We start from the raw sequence: 24625 nt of genomic DNA on the forward strand, positions 1-24625 counted from the left end.
GTTGCTAAGGACTTCTAACCCGGATATTTTCTGTCTTAACGCTTTAATCATTCTAATTTTTAGCCAGACAAGTAATTTCAACCTTTATCTATCGATTAGTCTTTGTCCCAAATTTTGAACTTAAAATTCTAAATTGTTATAATAGTTTAAATTGGTTACCCTGATTAGGCCCATCGACGAAAATTAAGTAAACAACTTCATAACAATACCGCGTGACTTGACACCATGAACGAAAGTACATCGCCACAAGTGACTTTTGTGGCGCCTAAGCGCGCCATTCATCTGCGTTCAGTGAAATACGCTGCGCGCAGTTTAACACTGCTCGCATGAACCTTCTCAATGCTGTTGTCGAATGGCCTACTGTTTACTGGTATTTTTCCGTCTTGTAAAATACCCTTTTCATCCCGGCAGGTTTTTGTCTTAACCAACCAAAAATCTTGATTTTTTAATATGAGGATAATAAGCCATGTTTCTAATCATATGCAAATTCCTGATTTATGAACTCGCACCATTTTTAAAATAACGCAGTTTTCTTACTCTTTTATCTCAATTCATGACAAAAATTTGTGTTTATGTGCCCATATCATATTCCTTGCAAAGTTACGGTATTTTTTGTGAACATATATGGAATGTTGAAAGCCTTTCTTGTAGTTATATATAAAATATATAGCTATTAGGATTTGTAGAGAGAAATTTGGAAGCTTTTAAAACTGCAACCCAAACCAAGCAAATTTAAATTTTCGTTGTGTGCGTATTCATAGCGTACAGTTTAATAATAGCGCGTCAAAGTTGAATGGCCCTCCAACTGAAAAAGGGCATTGCTAATGTATAGGTACGTGGGACATTTTTGTGAAGTTGTTATTTTTGTTCTCAGTTAATTTTAGAACTTAAAATTTAAATTGTTAGCGATACAAATAGAAGATAGACCATTTTACCATAACAAACACATCCGATTCACTCAGATAAAAGTCGGAAATGTTAAAAATTGAGTTCCTACTATTAATAACCTGCTCAGTACCTACACTTATTGATGCTGAATCCCCAGGTCTCATGAATACTTGGTTGCAAAGTTATGAACCTTTTATATGTGCATTTTCTTATGTTTTTTATTGTGTTTTTCTCCTGCCTTTTTCCCTATATCTCAGTTTCGTTATTGCCAACTTCAGCCTGATTGGATCAAATCTGGTCACATTAGGTGGAGGCCCCCTATTTAATGTTAGCTTTGGACATTAATAATTAAATATCCAAAGCTAACTTAACACTAAATAAGGCGCCTTCGCCTAATGCACATGTTATTTTTCTAATTGCTACGTGAATAATTGAAGAAGAAAAATAATTAAAAACTGAGTTACTGTTCAGCATCACCTTAATCCTATACCAGATGGTATTTTCGTATTCAACTACATGGGCCATAGATCATTGTATATGATTACAAATAAACAGCATTCATGGACTAAAATAGACACCCTTGTATATTTTTCTTCCCCAGTTGCCAAACCTTTGATTTCATGGCCCAATTGAGGGATATTCAAAAGCCATAAATGTACAACTTATTATGATATCGGTTAATTTATTTTACCTGATTATTTTTGTTATATTTGTAATGTTTACACACATCCTAATTAACACTTAAATTGAAACTACTTGAATCGGCCAAATTGGTTTTGTTTGTAGATCAGCTATTTCGACTAATGACATTAAGTCCCCCCACAGAACTCCAAGTAATATTAGTTAAACGGCCAAAAAAGCCAGTGCGGTTTCTTTCACTTTACCCGAGTTTGGTTTACAATGGACAGAAACATGTTGTTGTCCACAACCGTTTTAAAAAACTACAAAAACCCTTTTTTTTTTGCTTTGCTGCACAAAAGAACACCTACCCAAATTTTGTAATTCCTGAAAGTTTTAATACACAAATTTGTAATTTAGATACTGACGGTATCTAAATTAGCTACATGTATTTGAATGGGGCTTCAACTTCATCAGTACTGCTGTGTTCTTTGTTTTTTTGCCATATTTGTCATTAAAAAAAAAAAAATGACAATTTGAATGACTTATCCTTCATTTTGAAGCAATTTATAAACAATTTAAATTTCTTTACACTTGTGCTGGGATCACTGAATGGGTCTTTCAGTGATAAGTTCCATCTGCAGCTTGGATAATGTTATCTTTATAAAATATAGTTTGTCCTCCCCAGAGAAGTTAGAGATCAACCAAACAACAATTTTCAAATAAACTTTTGGGTGGATTTTTGGGTGATTTGTGTGGCTTCTCAACAAATGGGCTGAACAATTAGCAACTCTGTTAACACCTCTAGGCCCTATATACATGCAGTACCAAAACACTGTGTGGAAGAACTTGACTACATTACTGCACATTATGGCTACATCAATTTTCCAAAACCGAAAACCATTGCAACGATTGCATTGCAATCATGACTACTATTGGTCAGTTTTAAAAACATTTTATCGGTACACCAACCACCAAGAAGCGCTTGCAAAATGGACAGAGGAGGAATTTGGATCAAATGTAGTGAAGGTTTTATCTGAAAGGCTTGCAAATGGTGATAAACTTGATGACCAACCCTTACTTGTACTTGGTGTGGGCAGTGGTGAAGGTGAGTAAAATAAGCATTATAAGGATGTATATACGTTGGTGGCACCAAGGGGGTACACATGGGGCATTCCTCCCAATCAGAACAAAACATCATCAAAAATTCCACAGATTTCACTTGCCCCCCCCCCCCCATATCCTGTACCGTCACTGGGAACATTTAATAGGCTCTGGGCTAGGAACCAACCCCCCCCCCAGGAATTTTTGGAGACAAAAGTTTTTGGAAACATTACCCATATAGGAATTAGAATCAGGTTGTCTGCAAAAATGTGGACCCTGGGTTAAGTGGTGAGGCCGCTTTTTTCAAAAAGGCCGCCAGAATCCCATAAATTATAATGGCATTTTAATAGCAATTTGAAGTCATTCTGAGATTTTTTTATTTTATTTTATTTGCAAATATGGTGTAGTATTGACTCAAGCCTATTTTTGTAAATGAAAAACAATGATTGAGGGAGCATTTGTCAAAAATGTTTCAAAATACAGAAGAAACGGATATGGAAATCTGTGGCTGAGAAAATGAAAACCTATGACTACTTTTTAAAAACAGAGGAAAAAACAGAGCGCTAAAACAGAGCCGTAAAACAGAGCAAAACATTTAAGATTTATTAAAAACAAAACATCCGAAATTCTGGTGCCATTTTTAAAACCGGAGTAAAACACTGAAGAATAACAAAGAAGAAAAAAAAATATGAAAATCTGTGGCTATTTTGTTTAAACCAGAGGAAAAAACAGGGGTAAAACAGAAAAAACAATACTTATCAAACAAAACGTCTGAATTCATTCTAACCCATATTTGTTAAACTGCAATATTTTTTACTTTATAAGAAATAACTATTCATCGGAAAAGTGGGAGGACCATTATCACCTTTATGTCTACACGCCTTAATCTACACTTCAAGTTTAATTATAGGTTGTTTTTGTTTGAACAATGTCCATGTATGGAACGATCAAGGTTCAAAGCATTCATAAGGGACGCACCATTAGATATTATTGGGGAGGCTAGGGAGTTTTTGAAAAAAAAATCTTGCCTCACTGATAGGTAAAAAAAATTTTGCCTCACTGATGAGTAAAAAAAATTTTGCCTCACTTATGTTTAAAAAGAAAAAAAAAATTCCCCTACCCAGCTCTGTATAAAGGTATACCGTATTCATTCCAATAACCGCCCATGCCCCAATTAAGCGCCCACCCAGCGACTTTGCAACAAACACAATATGAAATTATTAACCGCCCATCCAATGTTGTCAAAATACCTCCAGTAAGCTTACCTGTCGAGTGAATTTACATGCATCAAAAGTATCCAAAATGTACACCAAAATTAAATTATGACGCTTATTTCATAGTGGGCAGATGTATAGATATTAAAATACTTCACAATAACCACCTGCAAATGCCTTTAAAAGGCCAAGTTTGAGGATTTTCTAACTCAAAAATCGTATTTTCCGGCGGCGGCGGCCATCTTTACTTACAGTTATAGTGCGCCCTCAAAAACATTGTCAAGGGGGCGCAGCACTAATTCAGCGTCCCATAGGATAACGTGTGAATTCGGCCTACTTCAAGCGCCATTTCTGGCGTCCCTGCAATACGTGGCAAAATAAATTTGGTATCAAATTAAAGCTCTGTTTCTCTAGATTCCAAAACTTTTGTCGGCATATATCGATGACCATTGACTTTTTTCGCTATTTTGCAAAGAAAAAAAAAATAGCTAAAAATATACTAAACTCACCACTCACATTTCAAAATCGGGTTTTCTCTTAATCCGCCACAGACAATTGCTTTTGAGATCCATTGTCCAGTTTTTTTCTGCATGTTATCATTAAAGACACTTGTCGAATTCATATGAGCCAATATTGAGTGATTTAAAGTGAACATGTCGGTAGAGATGGTCGCTACAATCTCATATTCACTATGGACTATATTAGCCGAATTTCGTTGTTACATAAAATGCGGAGTGATTTAGTGTTGCGCCCTCTCAATATAATAATTATATAGACACACTTTGTGAGGGCGCACTAACTGTGAGTAACTAAATACTTTCAGACGGTGATTGATGACTAAAAACAATGTAAAAAATAAGCGCCCACCCAAAATAACTTTATGAATGAATACGGTACATTAAAATTGAAAAAGACAACTTCGCTGCAGGGAAAAAAAAAATTCTGCCTGACCCTAACTCCCTAGCCCCCCCCCCCCCCAATAATATCTAATGGTGCATCCCTAATACAATACAAATAATGTCATTGCCCTTGATGTTGTATGCTATATTTACACCTTTCACCCCATTGCCCGAACCCTGGATCAAGTTAGTGGTTCATGATCATCCATAACCTCATGAATATATGCGATGTATTTAATCCAATCACAGATAATAACTTTTAAATACGCGTCCGCTAATGCAGGTTACTGAAAGCGTATAATGACCGCGCCGCATGACGTTGCTATTAGTAATGGGCTATTCAATTTTTACTTAAGTTTGTTCAGCTTATATAAAGCGGAAATTATTCAGCATTTGTTACTGCGCGCATCAATAAAGTCCCAACACACGCTCGTGTAAATTCACATTACAAACGCACAAGCAATGCACCCAACTGCATGTATTCTATATCAATATAAGTTGCTATGAGCCTTATTTTTTCCTCCTTATATAAAGCCAAACAAACTTTAATTTGACATTCCAGCTCCATTAACCCTAACCCAACTAGGTCTCACTAAAGCTCACTATTAAAACCACTCGTGCATGCATTCCACGTGACTTGATGACGCAATCAGCCCAAGTCATATATACCGGCCAACGGTCACCTGTGTAGCTACATAAATAAATAATAATAAATTTAAATTTTGGATTTATAAAGCGCCTTTCTCCAGATCTTAGAGGACTCAAAGCGCTGCAATTTCGCTGCAATGGTGAATCATCACAATCAGATCGCATCAACTAGGTTGCTGCCGAATGGCGCACACCTATCCGCACTTAGATTGTAATATCCACCAATTATCTGTGCCGCTCCCCAAATTCCATTGGGTGAAGGAAGTTTTTGATAACCAAACAACTAATCACCGATTTTTGCGATACAGGAGGAAACCGGAGATCCCACAGAAAACCTGCGAGAGCGAGCATGGAATCGGAATAAACCAAGTGCACATGAGTCCTTGGGCTGTGCCGGGGCTTGAACCCGGGACCTCAGTGGTGCAAAGCGAGGGAATTACTGCTGCGCTAACTCGCCCTACATGCTGGGGATCTTCTGCGTGTCATGCGAGGGGTCCCCGTGAGGCTCGAATCCCGGGGGTGCCAAGTGACTTTTCTCCTCATCTTCTCTCCTTTTTCGTTTTTTCTTTCCCTTCCGATAGCAAAAAAACCACGGGTAGGGTTAGGGTTAATATGCATGTTTTTCCTAGACTTATGCCTCCTTAACCCTAACCCAACTAGATCTCACTATTAAAACCACTCTGCGTGCATGCATTCCACGTGACTTGATGATTTAATCAGCCCAAGTCATATATACCAGGGAATCGCTGGTCGGGCCAACGCCACCTGTGTGGCTACATGCTGGGGATCTTCATGCGTGGCATTGTTTCTTCTTTCCCTTCCGATAGCAAAAAAAAACACGGGTAGGGTTAGGGTTCAAGTGAATCAGAGTGTAGTGGGACCGGCAGAAAATTCCTCTGAAAATAACTCCTGGAACATTAGTACATCACAAGTTGCTCCAAACTTTATGAAAAATAAAACCCTCGCAAAAATACCTGTACAATTTTCAAAATCCACCGAAAATATTGTCCAAACACTTTAAGAAATTTTCTTTTGATCCGAGTTCTTAAGAGGTATTTAATCTCCTGCTTGTCTTTGCATAAGTATTCAAATGTTTTTATTTTTTAAATTTTTTTGTTTTGTTTTTTGCATCAGCCATAGATATTTCTACAGAATCTTTGTCTATTTTTTGAAATGGAACAGTTACCATTCTTGTTTGTCTCTCTGTTTTGTTCTGTTTTTGTGTGAATGTGGTGTGGTGTGGGGATTGTGGGAGGGTTCTTGTCTGGGGATGGGTCTGTTGTTGTTTTTGTTAAAAACCCTGGGTATGTAGATTTGATCGAGTGTTTGTTCAACCATATGATTATGATGCCTTGAATTTGATTCTCTCTTGAATGTGATGTCTCATTTATATTTCAATTGACACTCACCGCTTATGACAGTGCTGGGATGGTCTTCGTTTTGTGCTTTTGTCAGGCCTGGTTCAGCTTCTGCTTTTTTACTATTCTTTTTCTTATGTCCTGGCTTCAGCTTGTGTGGTGTATACATCACAGCACTTGTGAGTGGTGGGTGTCAATAATTACAAATGTAACTGCATATCAAACTTTAATTTGTGCTTAAAGGAATAATTGCATATTTGTTTATAATATTGTATGGCTGACATGAAGACGGGGGCTGGTGGTTTTCTGTAACTTTTCTCCACCCACCAGTCCCAAGTACAGGGAATAAAAATGGAAAAACAAAAAAACAAAAAAAAAAAAAAAAAAAAAAAAAAAAAAAAAATCCACCGAAAATCTATGTTGTTTACTTCCCCCTCCTTGCAGGTTATCAAGAAATTTTCCAGTTGAAGAAATTGAAAACCAAATTCTCTCAAATATCTGCAACTGTCGTCGAACCAAGCACACAAAGAATCTCTGAATATCAAGACATAGCTGGCACGAAAAGTAGTGAGTTTACAGGGATTCAATACGAATGGCATAACCAAACCTTCCAAGAGTTTGTGAGATCCGCCGGAGCAGAGCGCAAGTATCATTTCATCACCATTGTACACGCTGTGTATTTCTTAGGTGACGTGGACCGTGCTATCAGATACTTGTATGAGCTATTGGAGCCTGGAGGGTTGATATTCATGGTGGTGGGAAGAGGTGAGATATGGGCTATTCCAACTATAATCCCTACACCCCCTATGGAAGACATGAACTTAGTCTTCCGCACAGGGAGTGTGTATTTCAAATTGGGTTACCTGAATGTGTGATTCCATTTGAAATATACACCCCCTTGTGTGGGAGGATTATGTCTTTCACAAGGAGTGTATGGATTTTAAATGGAATAGCAATGTAGCTAAATGCTGGTGAAGCGCTGAATAGGTGGTATGGGTATCCCGGGGGGCTGACACTCACATGTAATGGTGGTACGGGTATGTGCGGCGGTCAAGGGTCCCTTTTTCAGGCTCTCTGGCAGTTCCTTAAGACCCACATTAATCAAACTCTGACAATTGTAGCTCTTTAGCTCAAATTTGGCTCCAAATTCACAGACCCCCACAAAATTGTTGAAATTTCAGTTCATCAAGCCCCTATTTTGCCTAAAAATCAGTTCTTAGTTCCCAAAATTTAAGTTGAGTGCCCCCCCGCATGGGTATGTGTGACATTTAAAAGACCCCTAGTTTCATGCCTCTCCAGTAATTCTTAAGACCCCAGTAAGAGTATGGTTCAGTTCTTATGCCCCCTGATTCAAAACGACATACTCAAACCGTCAGTTCCCAAGCTTAATGGTGAGGGTTTTTTTTCAGCTGTTTCGAGATTCAAATTTGAGCAAAAATTCAGTTCCCAAAACCCAATTAAAAAAAATCAATTCCCAAGTTCCAAGACCCCAAATTGGTATCTCATTCAGTTCTCAAGACCCCCACACCCCCAGTGCAGTGCTTTGTGCCATACACCCAAACCAGAATGAAACTTGAGTTGAGCGCCCCCACCCTGGGACCTAGACATAATCAATATATTGCTGAAGTAGAGCCTGATGTTGCTTACACACTTGGTATCAAAATGCACAGAGTTCCAGTATAGACTGCTGGCCTCAGTCGTCAACCGTCTGGATTGATGACTGGGAAAACTATGTGGAAAAAAAGTGACGGATTTTGCAACAGGATTCCTGTGGCATAGGGCATGCGTGCGCAGTTGTGTCCAATTGACCTTTTGACCATGTTTGTTGTTTTTAGAGGTTCAGAGAGCGATCTTGTCACAGCGGCGCGGTACACGGGCGCCGCTAGTCAGTCGCGCTACGGCGCACAACCAAAGTCGCATTGAATATTTTTCAGAAGTCCGTCATGATATGGACTGTAAGATAATCAGTCATCACTACGAAGCATACACAGTACATGCGAAGTGTAGACGGCTGATTGGAATTAGTCTAGTTCCAGTACACTTTGTGATCATAAACATGTGTTTGGGGTGTGTATGTGGATGTGTATTGACCCTTTGCACGGACGGTCATCTCAAAATCAGGTTTTACCCGCAAAGTATGTGTTGTGTGTGTGTGCATACGCATGCTTTAATTACCTCATACCCTTTTCAAAAACCTTATCATGGTGCATTGCTAGAAAAGCCCGAGAAATAAAAATGAACTTTTTGCGTTTGCATTTGCATGGAGTACCTCGTTTTGGTAGCAAGATGACGGATCTGTGCAAATGGTGAATAGACCTTTTCAAATCAAAGTTTTCTAAAGACAGCTGTATGTTTATAACATGTTTGAAACAAACAAAAAATAATATAACTAGTATCATTTCATATGAACACAACTGAACAATAAATCTTTTTTTTTTCATAGAACACACAGGAAAGCTTTCTCTGACTTTTCCAGACCAGCATACTGTGGCTTTTAAAGATCAAACACCAACGACAACAACTAATAATGAATCCCCATCAGTGAGAACGCCAAATGATCTGACTTGCTCCGCAGATGTCATGCATGTCCTGAACAACAACCAGATGTCCTACACACGATCTTTCTACATCGAATCAACAGATGTGACGGCCTGTTTTACCCACAAGGAACCAAATCTGGCCAAGCTTCTGCTGGATTTTATAACTCTGTCTATCAACTTCAAAGAATCTGTCTCGGATGAGATCTTCAATCAGGTTATGGACTTTCTTAGAAGTAATGCACGTGTTGAGAAAAATGATGCCGGTGAAGACAGATTTTACATAGATAATGCATGTGATATCCTAGTGATATCAAAATAGATTGACCCGCTCATTGGCACCATTTTTTGTATTCTCATAAAACCTTCCGTTGAAACTACATTTCAAAGTGCATTGACCCCTGTACAGTTAAATGGCAACATTCTATGAAATAATCAAATGGCTGCCAAAGGCAAACCGTACTATGTGCAACATAATACGAGGGGCGGTCAAAAAGTTTGCAGAACAAGGTATGCTACTTTGCCACACAGTAAGCTTGTTCCTAACATTACTGCCAAAATATTTGATTTTTGCATCACTGTATATGTATAGGACACCTTTCAGAGGAAATCTACCTCCTTGAATTTACAGGTTCTACCTGAAGTGAACAGTGGTGAAAAGTCAAACAAAATTGTACAATGTACAGTTGCTTTAAATGGTGATGATGATGGTGATGATATTCTTGATATTCAACAGCAATGGAGTTGAGGATGGAATGAGCATCCTTGAAGATCATCCAAGGTCCAAAAGACTTGCTGACATCACCCCTAATGATATAAGTGCTGGTACAGTGACATTGATTATGAATAAAGAACCAAACAAGAAAGATGAGATAGCGACAAACTATAACAACTCTAATGAAAGTTTCAAAATTAAATCCATTAACATTTGGGTATTACCAGGTGTCTTCTCGATGGGGGTCCAAGAATCTTCATGCAAAAAATTGATACCAGTTGACTTAACCCCTTAATTTTCACCGATTTTGAAAAAAAATCATTTGTTGGTCCAACTTTAGCTGAAAATGGCCGTTTTGGCCTTAATTGCCTTACTTTTCACTGATTTTGAGAAAAAAAATCATTTTTTGGTCCAATTTTGGCTGAAAATGCCCATTTTGGGGTGACAAAAAAATTGACTTGCTAATTCCTGTGAGTGTAGTGCAAAATTGTTTATGCTAATTATGTGACAAGGGTACATTTGTGATATTCAAATCATTAAATGGGACATTGGTAATACTGAAAATGGATGAAAACTGCATGGGTGTATCACAGTGCAAAGGCATCATAACACATGGATCCTTTATCACCATGGTCCAGCCGTACTGTGCAATATATTGAAAAAATCCTACATTATTTTATAGGAAATACAACAAATTTGGGGCGATGTAGAGCTTGCAACGCTGAAATAAATCTTGATATGGGATTAAGTGAAACGTTTCAATATGACAGATATTTAGGTTGAACAACATACTTTTTATGTGATGACCACAATTCTTACCCAAAAATGTCATTAAAATGTCATGTCCTAAAATATCGCCCTCAACTTGCACAAACATGTACAGTTTATTGAATTAAAATTACCAAAAAAAGCAGAAAAAGATGATTTATACCACAGAAGTGCAAAACCCCCAATGAAAATATGCCCCTTTACAGTGCCATTCAACAGCATAATTATAATTACAGTGGTTTCCGGTCCAAGGACATTGCATAGGACAATTTGAGAATTTTAATACTAAATTTCAAGTTCAATAACCCCAATCTACATACTGTGATTTTCGAGGTTGTTTTAATTTTGTGCATCACCTTGGAAATACAGGATTAATATTAAAACACATGAAACTCTCTGAATGCTATACAGAGTTATATTATACTTGTCAAGTTTATACCCCTGTGCTTCTTACCCCCCTCCCCCAAAAAAAAAAACCAAGTCACATAATTATATATTTCTCAAAACTTGAAATCAAGACTTAAGGCCACTACAGACTATTTGACGTAGAATATTTGATGTAACATATCTATTCCCAGTGGCATGTCCAGGGTGGTGCTTTGGGGACTGAAGCCCCCCGCACTTTGTTAAAAATTGTGTAAAATCAGCTGTTTTTAGCAATTTTAGCCATTAAGCCCCCGCATAAGCCCCTCTGAGCCCCCTGCAGGAACAGATCCTGGACACGCCGGTGATTCCCATTCTATTTCCAGTAATGTTTTTAATAAGTTCTAATGAATGTTTGATGACGTAAAATTGATGATATGTTACGTAGCATAAACTGGTAGAAATATCTTATCGATTTTGCATCATCAAACATTCATTACAACTTGATGAACATTACTGGAAATAGAATAGGAATAAATTAAATATCGTAGATATGTTACATAGAATATTCTACTGCCACCAAAAAGTCTGTAGGGCCCTTAATTCTGTACACAAAAAGGACCCCTTACCTTTATACCATTAACCATATCCTATTTTTGATCAATAGGCCCCGTATCCATAGGCTGTTCCCTTGTGGCGTGTGCCCTTGTTCCGTGTTCACTTGTTCCCATGTGACCTCATATGATAAGACAATTTAAGGGGACTCGATTTTTTGTGCGTAATTATAGAGGGCCAGGGGATTCACTCTATCATTAAAAAAATATTTGAAGAAGTCAAAGAGCCCTAGGAATAAAAACTGTAGTGTAATTCACGCCAGATACAATTTCTTTATACGGCAAAAATTCATTTTTGTAATCGGTCAAAAAACAAACGTTTTATATCAATTTTAAATTTAGCCTGAATCCGTAAATATGGTAACTCTCGCCCTTTTTTAGGTCAAGGCTATTTTTACCATTATGCAGCAAACCATTCCCTCATTTCAAATATATAGTTTTGGTTTCTCTTTTGTTCAGAAACCAAAAATCAAGGGATTAAAAAGTAGAGCTGATCTTATCTGCAATCATAACACTATTATGCTGGGAGGACACAGTATAGGGTATATAACCAGAAGTATACAATAGCCTATTGTGCTAACATAATTATTATCATAATTGATATCGGAAATCTAGCCCGCGGACGACAGTTGATGCTCTCTGTCGAAGGTAGGTGGCATATTACACTCACGAGTGCTAGGCCTAGACATCATGTACATGCGCGTATACTGAAGGATGGGGTGGGGTGGGTGCATGTGTTTGTTTGTATGAAACATAAACGATGCATGGAGATGATTTGATTATGAATTAGTTTATTATCCCGGGAAGCACAACCCATAGGCCTACCTCTTTAAGAGGGGCTCCCTCCCTATATAACCACCTCTTTCCTAAATTACCCCTTTCCCCTCCTCCTCCCCTACATTCGATATCTTCATCTCGAGCTCTCCTCCCCTTCTCTTTCACTTCCAATGCTCTCTCTCATATGTTTCTCTCTCCCGGCCCATATCCCCTTGCCCTCCAACCCCCCCCACACACACACACCCCGACCCCAATCTTCTCCCCTCTATCTTCTACTTTTTGCAGTAAAAATTGCTTCAGTAAAAGTCATTAGGTTATTAGAGGTCATATAATGGCCTTCCATCGATTCTGGTACATGAGATTAAGGACATGAATCGATTTTGTTTATAGCACCTATACAATTACAGTAGTGGCCCTTTTGTAATGTCGAATGCAAATATTTCGATGGTCTATATATTTTCACAGTGAAATCAGCTTAGGCTATTTCAGTAGTCTCAAGCCAATGCTTTCAAACTAAATCAATGCTTTCAAATGTAGACTGTTTTGTTCGACTTCTCTGCTCGTGAATATTGCACTGCGAAATTTAAACATTTCTTTTGTATACTTAGATCAGGTAACTCGAAAATCCTGTAATTTTATTCGTCACACCACTTATAAGAAACTGAAACCAAAACCGAAACTACCTGTCACAAATGTTTAGTTTTAAACAAAAGGTAGAAACAAAGAGTTCGATATCTTGTGATTCAAGTGGTTAGGCAGGACAATAGGAAACCACGTGACCAACACCAAAACCAAAACTAAAACTATATATTTGAAATGAGGCATTGTTGAAGCTATTTCACATACATGTACAAAACATTCTAGAGAAAGAATGAGGGCATAGTGTTGAAATATCTTTTGTTGATTTTGAATGATAATGTCATGAAGTCGTAAATTTTAAGGTCAAATTCCTAAAACCAAAACAAAACATTGCAACGCAGATAATTCCCGACTTCACGCAATTTCATCATCACATCAGTGTCTTTATTATTTGTTTGAAACCTTTCCCAAACGTTCGTGCTATTTATGCATAAAACGGCTAATCTATCTTTACAAAACACGTCTTTTTTTAGTAAACAAAAGGTTAAAGATGGCATTATGAGATTTATCTTTTATCATTACGCTCAACTGCCACGGTGGCCGAGCGGTAAAGCACTAGACGCGTAATCGAAGGAAGTTTAGAATCGCTGGTTCGAGTCCCAACGAAGCCTGTAGAAACTTTTTTTTCTTCAAAATTCATGATCGCATTCCGAAATGGGTCACTTGTCGGTAAATCATGTATTGTATCCTTAAGGTTTTAAATTCAGGTTCCCAAAAATCTTGCATGTGTAAGGGGGAGAAAGATTTTTGGCACGCCAAAAGGGGGGCAAAAGGTTTTTGGCACATCGAAGGGGGGGCAAAATTGAAAATTACAAAATATTTAATTATTGAAGAAGCATACCAGAGGCGATGCTTCCTATTTAATTTCACTGAAATGGCTTGCATACGATTAGGTGATATTCCTCAACTTTCGTTGATACACCATTCAAAATACATTACGATAATCGAGCTCAAATGAGCCTAGAATATTACAGGTTAGGTGCATGCACATGCTGTATTTTGTTATGAGTTTGATTTGCATGGCAGTACATGACTGAGAAAGAGAATAAGCATAGTTTGTCTTTTTAACAGTCTGTGCAAGGGTTGGCCGGTTTGTAGTATGTATTGACAGTGTAAGTAGAGGTTAACTAAGGTGAGACCACCTGTATGATGATTTTCCAACTGTAGGATAGTCATGGTAGCCGATGGTAGCCGATACGCTACGCTCGATACAAAATTTAACTCATGATCATTTGTGACACGTTGTAAATACGTTCCTGAAAGTTCATCTCTATTGGAATATATAAATTATGATTTTGATTTAAACTTTTGATTCAAATATAACAAACTCACTCACTCACTCATCACTCACTAAGCACTCACTTGCTAATGAAAGTTAGGAGTACCATAATTTCCGATGTATATGAATTAATTCTTTGTGTTTGGATTAAAAGTTTAAATTAGAATCACATTGTAATTACACTTAAAAAAACGGGAGTCATATTATTATTTCATTTAAGGCTCTTACTCAAACTTACGGCAACTGATGATAGGCCTACATTATAGGCCTACATACTTTTGATTCATATTAAAGAATTCACTCACTCATCACTCACTAATCACTGGCTCGCTAATGAAAATTACCATCGGAAATTATGAATTAATTCCTTGTCTTTGGATTAAAAGTTAAATCAAAATCACGTTTTAATTACACTAAAAAACGGGGGGTCATTATTATTTGATTTAAGGCTCTTACTCAAAGTTACGGAAACTATGATAGGCCTACATAAACTGATGATAGGCCTACATAATCACATTATCATGTTCAATTTATCAGTTGACAACTTGTAATGATAGGCCTAGTTGTTAGAATTCTAGAGACCGAGGATCAAAATTTTAACTCGTGATCAATCGTGACTAAAGCCTGAACAGGGAGTCATGATTGATTGAAAGCATCTCAATAAGAAATTGTTTATATTTAGGCCTATATTGAGTATATTTCGGCAGTAATCACGTTCATAATCCGCCCTTTACACGGGCTTTCACAATAAATAAATAAAAAAGCAAACATGAAGTTAACACATAAACACAAAGAATAATCATATGACAGTATTAAGATCCTAAACATCGGACATGTGGAGTTCCAAAATTGTTTAAAAAGTAATAAAATACAACAGTAAAACATCTACCCCCCCCTTACAAAAAAATTCATCACAGATTCCAAAATTTCAAAGATTTCCTTTGACGCTGCTTAACCCTTTTAAAGGGTTTTTTTATTTTATTTTTATTTTGGATTTTCTCCTTTAAAATAACTTTTAATGACTTTTACTTGCTACTTTCTAATATGAATCATATCAACAAACAGCATAACTGCACCTGATACTATGTGTAAAAGTAAGCATATTAATGAAATAATTAAATGCTGACTCCCGTCAAAACGGTTTGATAATTGGTTGTGATAACTATAAATACTAAATAAAGAAAATAATAGATAATTAAATAATTAAAAGTCACCTCGTCCTGTTTTTAAAATCTTGAACAGTAAACTCGGAATCAATTGTGAAGGGCCTAATCTAGACAAATTCTGTACACCTACAGTAAAATCTCATTATATTTAGCGAAATCTGATACAGGAAAAACCCTGTTATAAAGAAGTATTTTTCCAGAACCAAGATACAAAATTCTTTTGTTTTTTATTGTTTTTACAACCCTGATATAACGAAATTTGGAAATAAAGAACTAATTTCTCTGTCCCTGACAACTTCCTTAACCCTAACCGCCTGAGGGCTTTTTGGCGACGGGAAGGGAAAGAAGGAAGGAATAAAGAGAGAAAAGAAGTAAAGAAGTTGTTTGCTCTGGGTGGGATTCGAACCCGAGACCCCTCGCATGCCAGGCACTGGGTCGGCGACACTTTGCCACGGGTCTTGGGCTTCGCTGGCCAGCGAAACCGTGCCTATATATCACTTAGGGCGATTGCGTCATCACACCACGTGGGATGCATGCACGAACAGCGCATATATCAAGTAGTATTTTGTAGTATACCGTCCTGTTAGGGTTAATGAGTTTCCACTGTACATGAAAATAATTGGCTATACAATACAAGCAAATTGACCACACTGGGTCTCAGGGTTGCTAAACCCTCTATTTGGTAGCCCAATTGGGTGTATTTTCTCTGATTTTCTCTGTGACTTAATTTACTACCATTTCCTGTCGCATAGAAAATGGGTAAGAAAAAAATTGTGCGACTTCACCATTGGGCCAAAAATAAAAAGTTGTTTGTTTGTCCTCCACCGCCCGCTCCTCAGTTTAAGGCCTGACCAATTTTTTTTTTTTTTTTTTCAATTTTTATTTTTGCTGAACCATGAAATGGTATCAGCCTATATGAGTGAATGTTACTTACTAGCTTACTAGCTTACTTACTAACTGACTAACCATTTGGTCTGAAATGGACATATCTCTAAATGCCACGAAGGTATGACCCCATGAGTGGTGTCATATGAAAGAGGAAAACATAAAGAATATAATAAAAATATTTCCAAACGTCAAAGGTCATCCAGGGTCACAGGGGTCAAAAAAGGTCATTTTAACCAAAAATGCTCTGATTGAGCTGAAATTTAAATGCAATGATCCTTATGACATTCTAAACATGTTTAAAACATTTAAAAGTTATTTAAGTTCATTAAGGGGTCATAAAGGGGTCATAAAGGGGTCAAAATGCTCCAATTGAGCTGAAATTTAAATGCGATGATCCTTATGACATTCTAAACATTTTAAAAACATTTTAAGATTCATTTAAGGTCATTAAGGGGTCATAAAGGGGTCAAAGGTCAAGTTTTCCAAAATGCTCCGATTGAGCTGAAATTTTAAAGCAATTATCCTTATGACATTCTAAACATGTTTAAAATATTTTAAAATACATTTAAGGTCATTAAGGGGCAATAAAGGGGTCAAAATGCTTCAATTGAGCTGAAATTTAAATGCAATACTGCCGAAGCCACATGGTTCAGCTATGGTGCGGTTATCGCTCTAGTTTTTAATAAATAACAAATTCAATTTTTTTTCTTCAGATTTGGAGTATCTCTGGACCTAGCTAGAGCTAATTGCTAGTATTAGGCATGTCCACTAAAAATTGAAGTACTTTTAAATTGATTCAGACCTAACTTATTGGCTGGGAATTGATGAAAGAAACATTTTGGCGTTTAAATAATCTTAATCGGACGTTTCATTCCAGAGATATGGCCTTTCGAGTGTCACAGTTTTATATAGGGCTGCTAGAATATGTTAAAAAGTTAAAGTCCAAAAAGGAATACTAACAGAAAGTGCAACTTTAAGGTACTTTTTCTTAATGTATTTATTAACTAGCGTTATCTGGAACATTATATTTGCTTATAACAACATGAAAATAAGATCATCCTGAAAATTTAATCGATTTTGTTGACATACAACAAAAAATATAAGACCTCAAAACCGATGGTTTGTTTGGTGAAACCTCAAGCATGATCAAAGATGGCCGCCATGGAAAATATCTCCATAGAGGAGATGAACAATAAGTGCATTATTTCAAATGAATAGCGGTAGTCTTAAACATTGTTCAATCTTTTAAGGTCAGCACATTTTATCTTCAAAAATTATTATATTTCATCATGGCATAAGTTTGGTAACATTAATCACTACCAATTTTGAGAAATTTGCTCCAACTCAAAGGTTATCTTTACTACATTGAGCAATACACTGTGTGTGCATGGAAGCCATGATGGATAGCATATGAAATGGACATGGTAGTGAGAAGTGCACGGGAAGTAAAAGATTTGAGATGGGCGGTAGGCTTAAACATTCTTAAATTTCTTAACATCCTGCACATTTTGTCTTCAAAAATAGTTAAATTTTATGAGTATGTAAGTTTGCTTGGCTGATTCACTCCAAATTCGGAGATAATTGCATTTGAACACCTGATGCACGGAATGGTGTAACTTCAACCTGTTGTAGTTCTCATCTCATTAAATTTTTCATTAAAAAAAGTTGATCTTTTCATGAAGGAAGGTCCTGTCTATTTACTGACCAAACAGGAAAAAGTTTGGTTAATGTTTTCTGGTGGAATCAGGAATTTCTTGAAACACCCTGATATAGGCCTACATTTGGATCAAAACAAGTATATACGCCATTTAACAGGCCTGGGATATCTTGTATCGATCAGTTTCTCCACAGACAATACGTGTGTGAGTGCACGCACAGTCGCACACAGTAAATGAAAAATCATTCTAGTGGAAACTGTATTGACAGTGGTCATCCCTACTAGTATCTTTCAAGGTTGAAAATAAAAAGCCCACCAAAAAACATGTGTCTTCATTATGCAAAGTTATAATTTGTGTTCATGTCATAGTCTATTATTATTAATGACTTCAAGTACATTGGATTTATATCCATTTTGAAATCATTAAAAGACTATGACATGAACACAAACTATAACTTTGCATTAAAGAAACAAAATGTTGTTGTTCTTTTAAGTCACCATGAAATGATTGTAGGTCCAGGAATATGCCAAATCCGAAAAAAAAATCCGCCCACCCGCCCGCACCTCCTCTTTCAAAACTGTGGAGTGGAGGACAAACAAACAATTTTTTTTTTGGCCTTGGCTCCTGCGGCTTTTTGATGATTTGACCTTTGATTTAGGCTGAAATATTTTGGCAATTTCAGGCCCTTCAATCAGAGCAGATGTCTTACACTTCCCACAATGCATTTCTTCCATTTCAATTTCTGTACTGATTTGCTATCTAGTGCAACATGTGTAGTTAGTGACAACACAGATCCTGGGTCACCAAAAGTACAGAGTCCATCCAGATCTTGCAAAATATGTGTCTTTCTTGACTCAACATGAAAACAAAGAGAACCCCTGTGTTGTCACAGCCTATTCAAAGGCGTAAGGGGCTGTGCAATAATTATGAGCCCCTGGGGGTAAAATTTCCAAACGGCTCGCCAAAAATCGCTTGCCCCCCCTCTTGGCCTACCAAAAATCACTTGCCCCCCCTCTCGGACCGCTAAAATTCTTTTGCCCCCCCCCTTGAACATGCCAAATATTTGAGATCCCACCTTAAATGGTCTAGATGCATGTTGCAACCGCAGCGAACAGGAAAATTTGCATATTTAAGCATTTCCGTACTATTTTCCTAAGCCTTTTTAGAGCGTTTTATTAAAAAGGCACTCCATGAATGCGTGCCTAAAAATCGCTTGCCCCCCCCCCTTCTCGGCTTGCCAAAAATTGCCCCCCCCTCTCGGCTCGCCAAAAATTTATTGCCCCCCCCCCAATTTTACCCTCCCCAGGGCTCATAATTATTGCAGAGCCCCTAACGCATGGTCGTTCCCAAATTCAAAAATACCCCTCTATTTTGCACGGTTTCAAGAACATTTTCAGCATTTGTTACCCATATTTTACACAAAAACAGGTACAAATTAGCCTTAAAAATTACCCCTATTTTTTGCATTACAAGTACACTTTTACAAAAGCACCCCTTTTTTAACATTTCAAGAACACATACCAAAAGAACACAGGGGCCAAACTGGGAAGTCCCTAGTGATGTAATCAGTGTAAACAAGCCCAGAAACAAACTGAGTGTGTTGCTGAACCATTTTATGTTCGCGAACATAGTTTGCAAATAACCCCTTCTTTCACAAAATTGGGAACGATCATGCGTAGGCCCCTACATATAGTCCATGTTAAGTGATAACACCGGGAAGGGAACCTATACAGACTAATAGCAGTGTAATTTTTTATCTTCATGTATTTTTATTATCAAAACAAAGAAATCACAGAAAATCACAAGAAATCACATAGGCGTGTAATTTGATGTAGTGATGTATCATGTTGCAAAGGATTCTGGGAAGGGTACGATATTTTCTTTGCCCTGCAATAGAAACTTACTAATTTACTATCTGGACTGGATATGGTTGAGTGGGCAGCTTCAACTAGTAAAGTCGTACTATCGCCAACTTTGACCATTGTTGACTTTCACTATGGCTACTCCAATTATGGCAATAACCAAACCTTTGCCGCGACTCTATACCAATCCTGACCACTACTGGCTGGTTATCAACACATTTTATCGACTCACAAAGCGCCACCAAACTCTTGGAAAATGGACAGAGGATGAATTTGATTCCTTAGTAGTGAAGATTTTATCTGAAAGGCTTGGTAAACTTGATGATCAGCAATTGTGTGTGCTTGGTATTGGCAGTGGTGAAGGTAAGATGACAGCTTCCCCGGACACACACTAAAAACTATGGGGTTATATTTTCCGTGGTCATTTTGAATTGACCACGTTTGGGGTTGTTTTGACCCTTCAAGGGGGTTGTACTGTTTTAATTTGACCACATTCACGAGGTCATTTTAGCCACGCATTTAACGTGGTCAAAAACTTAGTGGTCATTTTGCCGATACCGTCGCGCATTGATATCAGTTTCAATCTTCCGCTTTGAAAATCTCAATTCATAAATGAGTTTAAACATGAGCTGCAATTAATGTTTGTTGATTAATAAATAAAACTAATTTTTTGACTGAGTTACCCAATTTGTCAACTTTATAATGACTTGCATTTCGAACTATTTGCACACACGGTGTGCATCGGTTCACGTGGTCACATCAACGCCATATTTGTTCTGATTGTGTAGCTCAGCGGATTGGCGTGTGTGCTTGTCTGCATGATGGAATATGAAAAGTTAGTTGAAAAGTGAGACTGCAAGGATGCATAGACCCTTGTCTATGCACGCAGATTCATTCCAATTTCATGCTGTCGTGGCTGGTGTCTTGGCTGCAGTTGTTATAAGCTTATATCATGTAAGCTTATAATACGTGAACTGTCATAGGCGATGACTGACTGTGTGTGAGTGTGATACACAGATGCATTTTGCAGTTTGCTGTTTATGTAATGCTTTCTCTGTGCAGAAACACACTTATGTCCTGGTGGGACCAGCATGACCATAGGCCTACTAAAAAAATCCAAACAACCCCTAAATGTGGTTATTGAGTAACCCCATAAAACAACCCTTTCAAATGGGTCATTTCATTTGACCCCGAAATGAGGTCATTAAGTAACCCAATAAGGCGACCCTTTTGAAGGGGTCATTTCATTTGACCCCGAAATGTGGTAATATTTTGACCCCAATGGGGTTACTATTTGACCCAAATACGTAGTCATTGCAATGACCCTGACCAATGGGGTCAAAATGACCCCGTTAGTGGTATGGTGTTTAGTTGATAACTATGCTGGGGTCAAAAATGACCCCGTTTGGGTCATTTTTTGACCCCGTAGTTTTAAGTGTGCAGCTTCACTTTATAGAATAGAATAAAAGGCTCCATTCAAACAATATTTTTGCATAAATAAAGGCCTTTCTTGAACTACGAGTCTGGTCTACATTCACGACCACCTGCTTTTGGGATTACTTTTGGTTACAATAAACAGTAAATACAGAGATTCCAATGGGTTTTAAAAAAATCTGAAAGTTGCGAACGTAGGGAGCGAAGCAACCGAAGTCTCGCCCCCACGGCGGGGAGTCCAGGGACCCGCTTAAGGACCCCTGGTGGGGTCCAGGGGCAAAGCCCCGGTGGGTGGGGGTCGAGGGGGCAAAGCCCCTAGAAGCCAGAGGGTTTGTACACATTTTACACTGCAGGAGACACCATTTCTGAGGGTAAAATTACATTCAAATGGATTAAAAAATAAGGTTATTTTGAGAAAACAAGCCTAGATAACAAGCCTTGAAGACTATCTATTAGGCCAAATAAAAAAATAAACATGTTTCGCGTCCCATCCCGCTTCCTTTTTTGAGGTTTCTTCAATTTTATTTTTATTTTTTTTTAATTCAGTTATAACTTTTCAAAAAATATGTCTAGGAAGTAGAGCTGATTTCTATAGCCTTGCTAATATACAAGGAACACTTTTATAAGGTTTTGTGATAGTTAGAGGGGGCCTATCTCTCAGAACAACAAATAAAAAGAGGCCTCCTCCTTTTTCCAGGCATTATTGTATATGCTAAAACAGCTCTAATTATGGGTATTTTAACTTATTTACACCGATTTTGCGATAAAAAATAAAAAGCCCCCTCTTCCTCCTTTTTTTCAAAAACCCGGACGTGAAACATGTTTTTTATTTTACTTGGCCTTATACATGTAATATTCTTCAAGGCTTGTTTTCTCAAAATTATACCATAAAATATGCAAATTAGGTACCTAGGCCCAGGCAATTTTAGCAGAATTAGCACCCCAAAAGGCCATTTTTAACATAAAAAACTGTTTTAGACTTTTTTGAAAAATGCTTCCTTCATCCCAAAAAAGTGGTTTTAAATGTTCAGTTTCCTATACTTTTGTACATGAGAGACATTCTCTAAAGTATTTTTTTTGGCCTAATAACATGGCCTACATGGCTGAAATGGATATATATTTAATGCGCAATATAAAAACGATGATTAATCAAATTTTTGACCCCCCTATTTTTTGGTTAAATTTTCAAAAAAATATTTTTGGCCAAAAAAGCAAGTTATATGCCCTAAATTACTTGTTATTTATGTTAGAAACCATAGAAATACTGCTACTTAAAAAAAAATTGCCAATTTATGTTTACAAAGTTGGATAAAGTTGTACATTTTAATTACTTTTACTTCTACTGAACAGCTAGCAATGTATACTAATTCAATGTGTTCCTGACTGAGAAGCAAAAGTAATCAAAATGTACAACTTGATCCAACTTTGTAAAATAAAATTTGCAATTATTTTTTAAGTAGCAGTATTTCTATGGTTTCCAATGATTTCTATGGCTTTTTTTCTTTTTTTAGAAAATCTGATTTTTTTGGGAAAAATAAAAACAAATCGGAATTCCGATTAAAATCGGAAGATTGGCATCTCTGTAAATAACACTAGGGTGTGACCTTGAGCACCACCAAGTTGCCTTTAGTTTGTTCCTTTGTTTACCCAGGTTGGCCCCTGAGGGACACATGCTAATAAATCCAAGGACCGTTCCAGGCTCATACAATAAAAATGCACAAGCTTGGATAGGCAGCATAGTCTAATAGAGCAGCCTTGGCCCAAGTTTGATATAAAATTGGATCGATTGAGCCCCTATTTATTGTGCCGACTTTGAAGGCCCGCATACCTGCAGCAGAGATGCAGCACTACGCACTGTTAATGCGCTGTATGCGCGTTGTTACTTTGTACTTCAGAGTGGACAAACTGTATGAGTTTTGAAATTATTATCAGGTCAAATATTTTAAAACTCTTAGTCATCATTATGTTTTGAATCCAATATTTTTACACACTTGGATTAAAAATAAATTTTGGTGTTATAGTGCATTTTCCCAGATCTCAGAGGGATCAAAGCGCTGTAATTTCCTTGCTTGCCCCCCTTTGGCCGTGCCAAAAATCTTTGCCCTCCCTTTTGACGTGCCAAAAACCTTTGCCCCCTCCTTTTGACGTGCCAAAATATCTCCCCCCCCCCTGTAAACACTAAGATTTTGGAGAACCTGAATTTAAAACCTTAAATTGTCTTATCATATAACGAGAGCGCAGCGAGTGTTTTCCTACACCTTTTTAGGGCGTAATATAGAAATGGTGCCCAAAATATTTGTGCCAAAAATTGCTTGCCCCCCCTTTCGACCTGCCAAATATCGCTTGCCCCCCCCCCCCCCCCCTTTTGGCCTGCCAAAAATACTTCCCACCCACCCCCTTTGGCTTGCCAAAAATCTCCCCCTATAATTCACCACCCGGGAACACATAATTATTGCACCACCCCTAAATCCAGCCCTAACCCCCACCCTACCACTTACTTTCTTCGTTCCTCCTTTCCTTTCCGATAGCCAAAAACCATGTTTAGCATTAGGGTTAATAGCCTATATTTTCCTTCACTGAGGCACGCTTAACACTTTAACTCTATAGAATCACTGTGCATGCATGCATTACACGTGGAAGCATGATGCAATCAGCCTAAGTCATATATACACCGCCGTAGCTACAAGTCGGCATCCTTGTGCAGGGCACCCAAAGGGTCTAAGGTTCAAATCTCCGGGGTGCCAAGAAAAATATCTGTTCATCTTCTCTCATTTTTCGTTCCTCCTTTCCTTGCCGATTGCCAAAAACCGCATAGCAGTAGGGCTAAACAATCAATTTTAATACTTTTTATCTTCAGGTTATCAAGAAATTTTACAGCTGAAGAAATTGAAAACCAAATTCTCGCAAATATCCGCAACTGTCATTGAACCAAAGGAACACAAGATCTCTGAATACCAAACACGCATACACACCGAAAGCAGTGATTTTGCCGGGATAGAATTTGAATGGCGTAACCAAACCTACCAAGAGTTTGCGAGATCCGTCGGAGCAGAACACAAGTTCCATTTCATCACCAGTCTTCACTCCATGTATTATATTGGTGATATTATAGAGGACGCAGTCAGAAACATGTACGAGTTATTGGAGCCTTGTGGAATACTGTTTATAATACTTGAAAGAGGTAAGATTTATAGGC

The 24625-nt window shown here is 37.6% G+C and overlaps 1 protein-coding gene, 1 long non-coding RNA gene and 1 pseudogene across 2 annotated transcripts in view; 2 read left to right on the plus strand and 1 right to left on the minus strand.

Moving 5' to 3' along the window:
- The window catches only part of LOC140140056 (ATP-binding cassette sub-family C member 9-like), a 138323-nt pseudogene that overhangs the window by 58477 nt on the left and 55221 nt on the right, over nucleotides 1-24625 (minus strand).
- The window catches only part of LOC140140060 (uncharacterized), a 197827-nt gene that overhangs the window by 45700 nt on the left and 127502 nt on the right, over nucleotides 1-24625 (plus strand). The window lies entirely within an intron of this gene.
- Nucleotides 2302-11129, plus strand: LOC140140057 (histamine N-methyltransferase-like). The gene is made up of 3 exons (XM_072161871.1): nucleotides 2302-2614; nucleotides 7174-7494; nucleotides 9173-11129. The coding sequence occupies exons 1-3, from the start codon at nucleotides 2326-2328 to the stop codon at nucleotides 9586-9588; spliced, it is 1026 nt and encodes a 341-aa protein (XP_072017972.1). The 5' UTR covers nucleotides 2302-2325; the 3' UTR covers nucleotides 9589-11129.

Source organism: Amphiura filiformis, chromosome 18 (assembly GCF_039555335.1).
Source record: "Amphiura filiformis chromosome 18, Afil_fr2py, whole genome shotgun sequence".
Classification (NCBI taxonomy): domain Eukaryota; kingdom Metazoa; phylum Echinodermata; class Ophiuroidea; order Amphilepidida; family Amphiuridae; genus Amphiura; species Amphiura filiformis.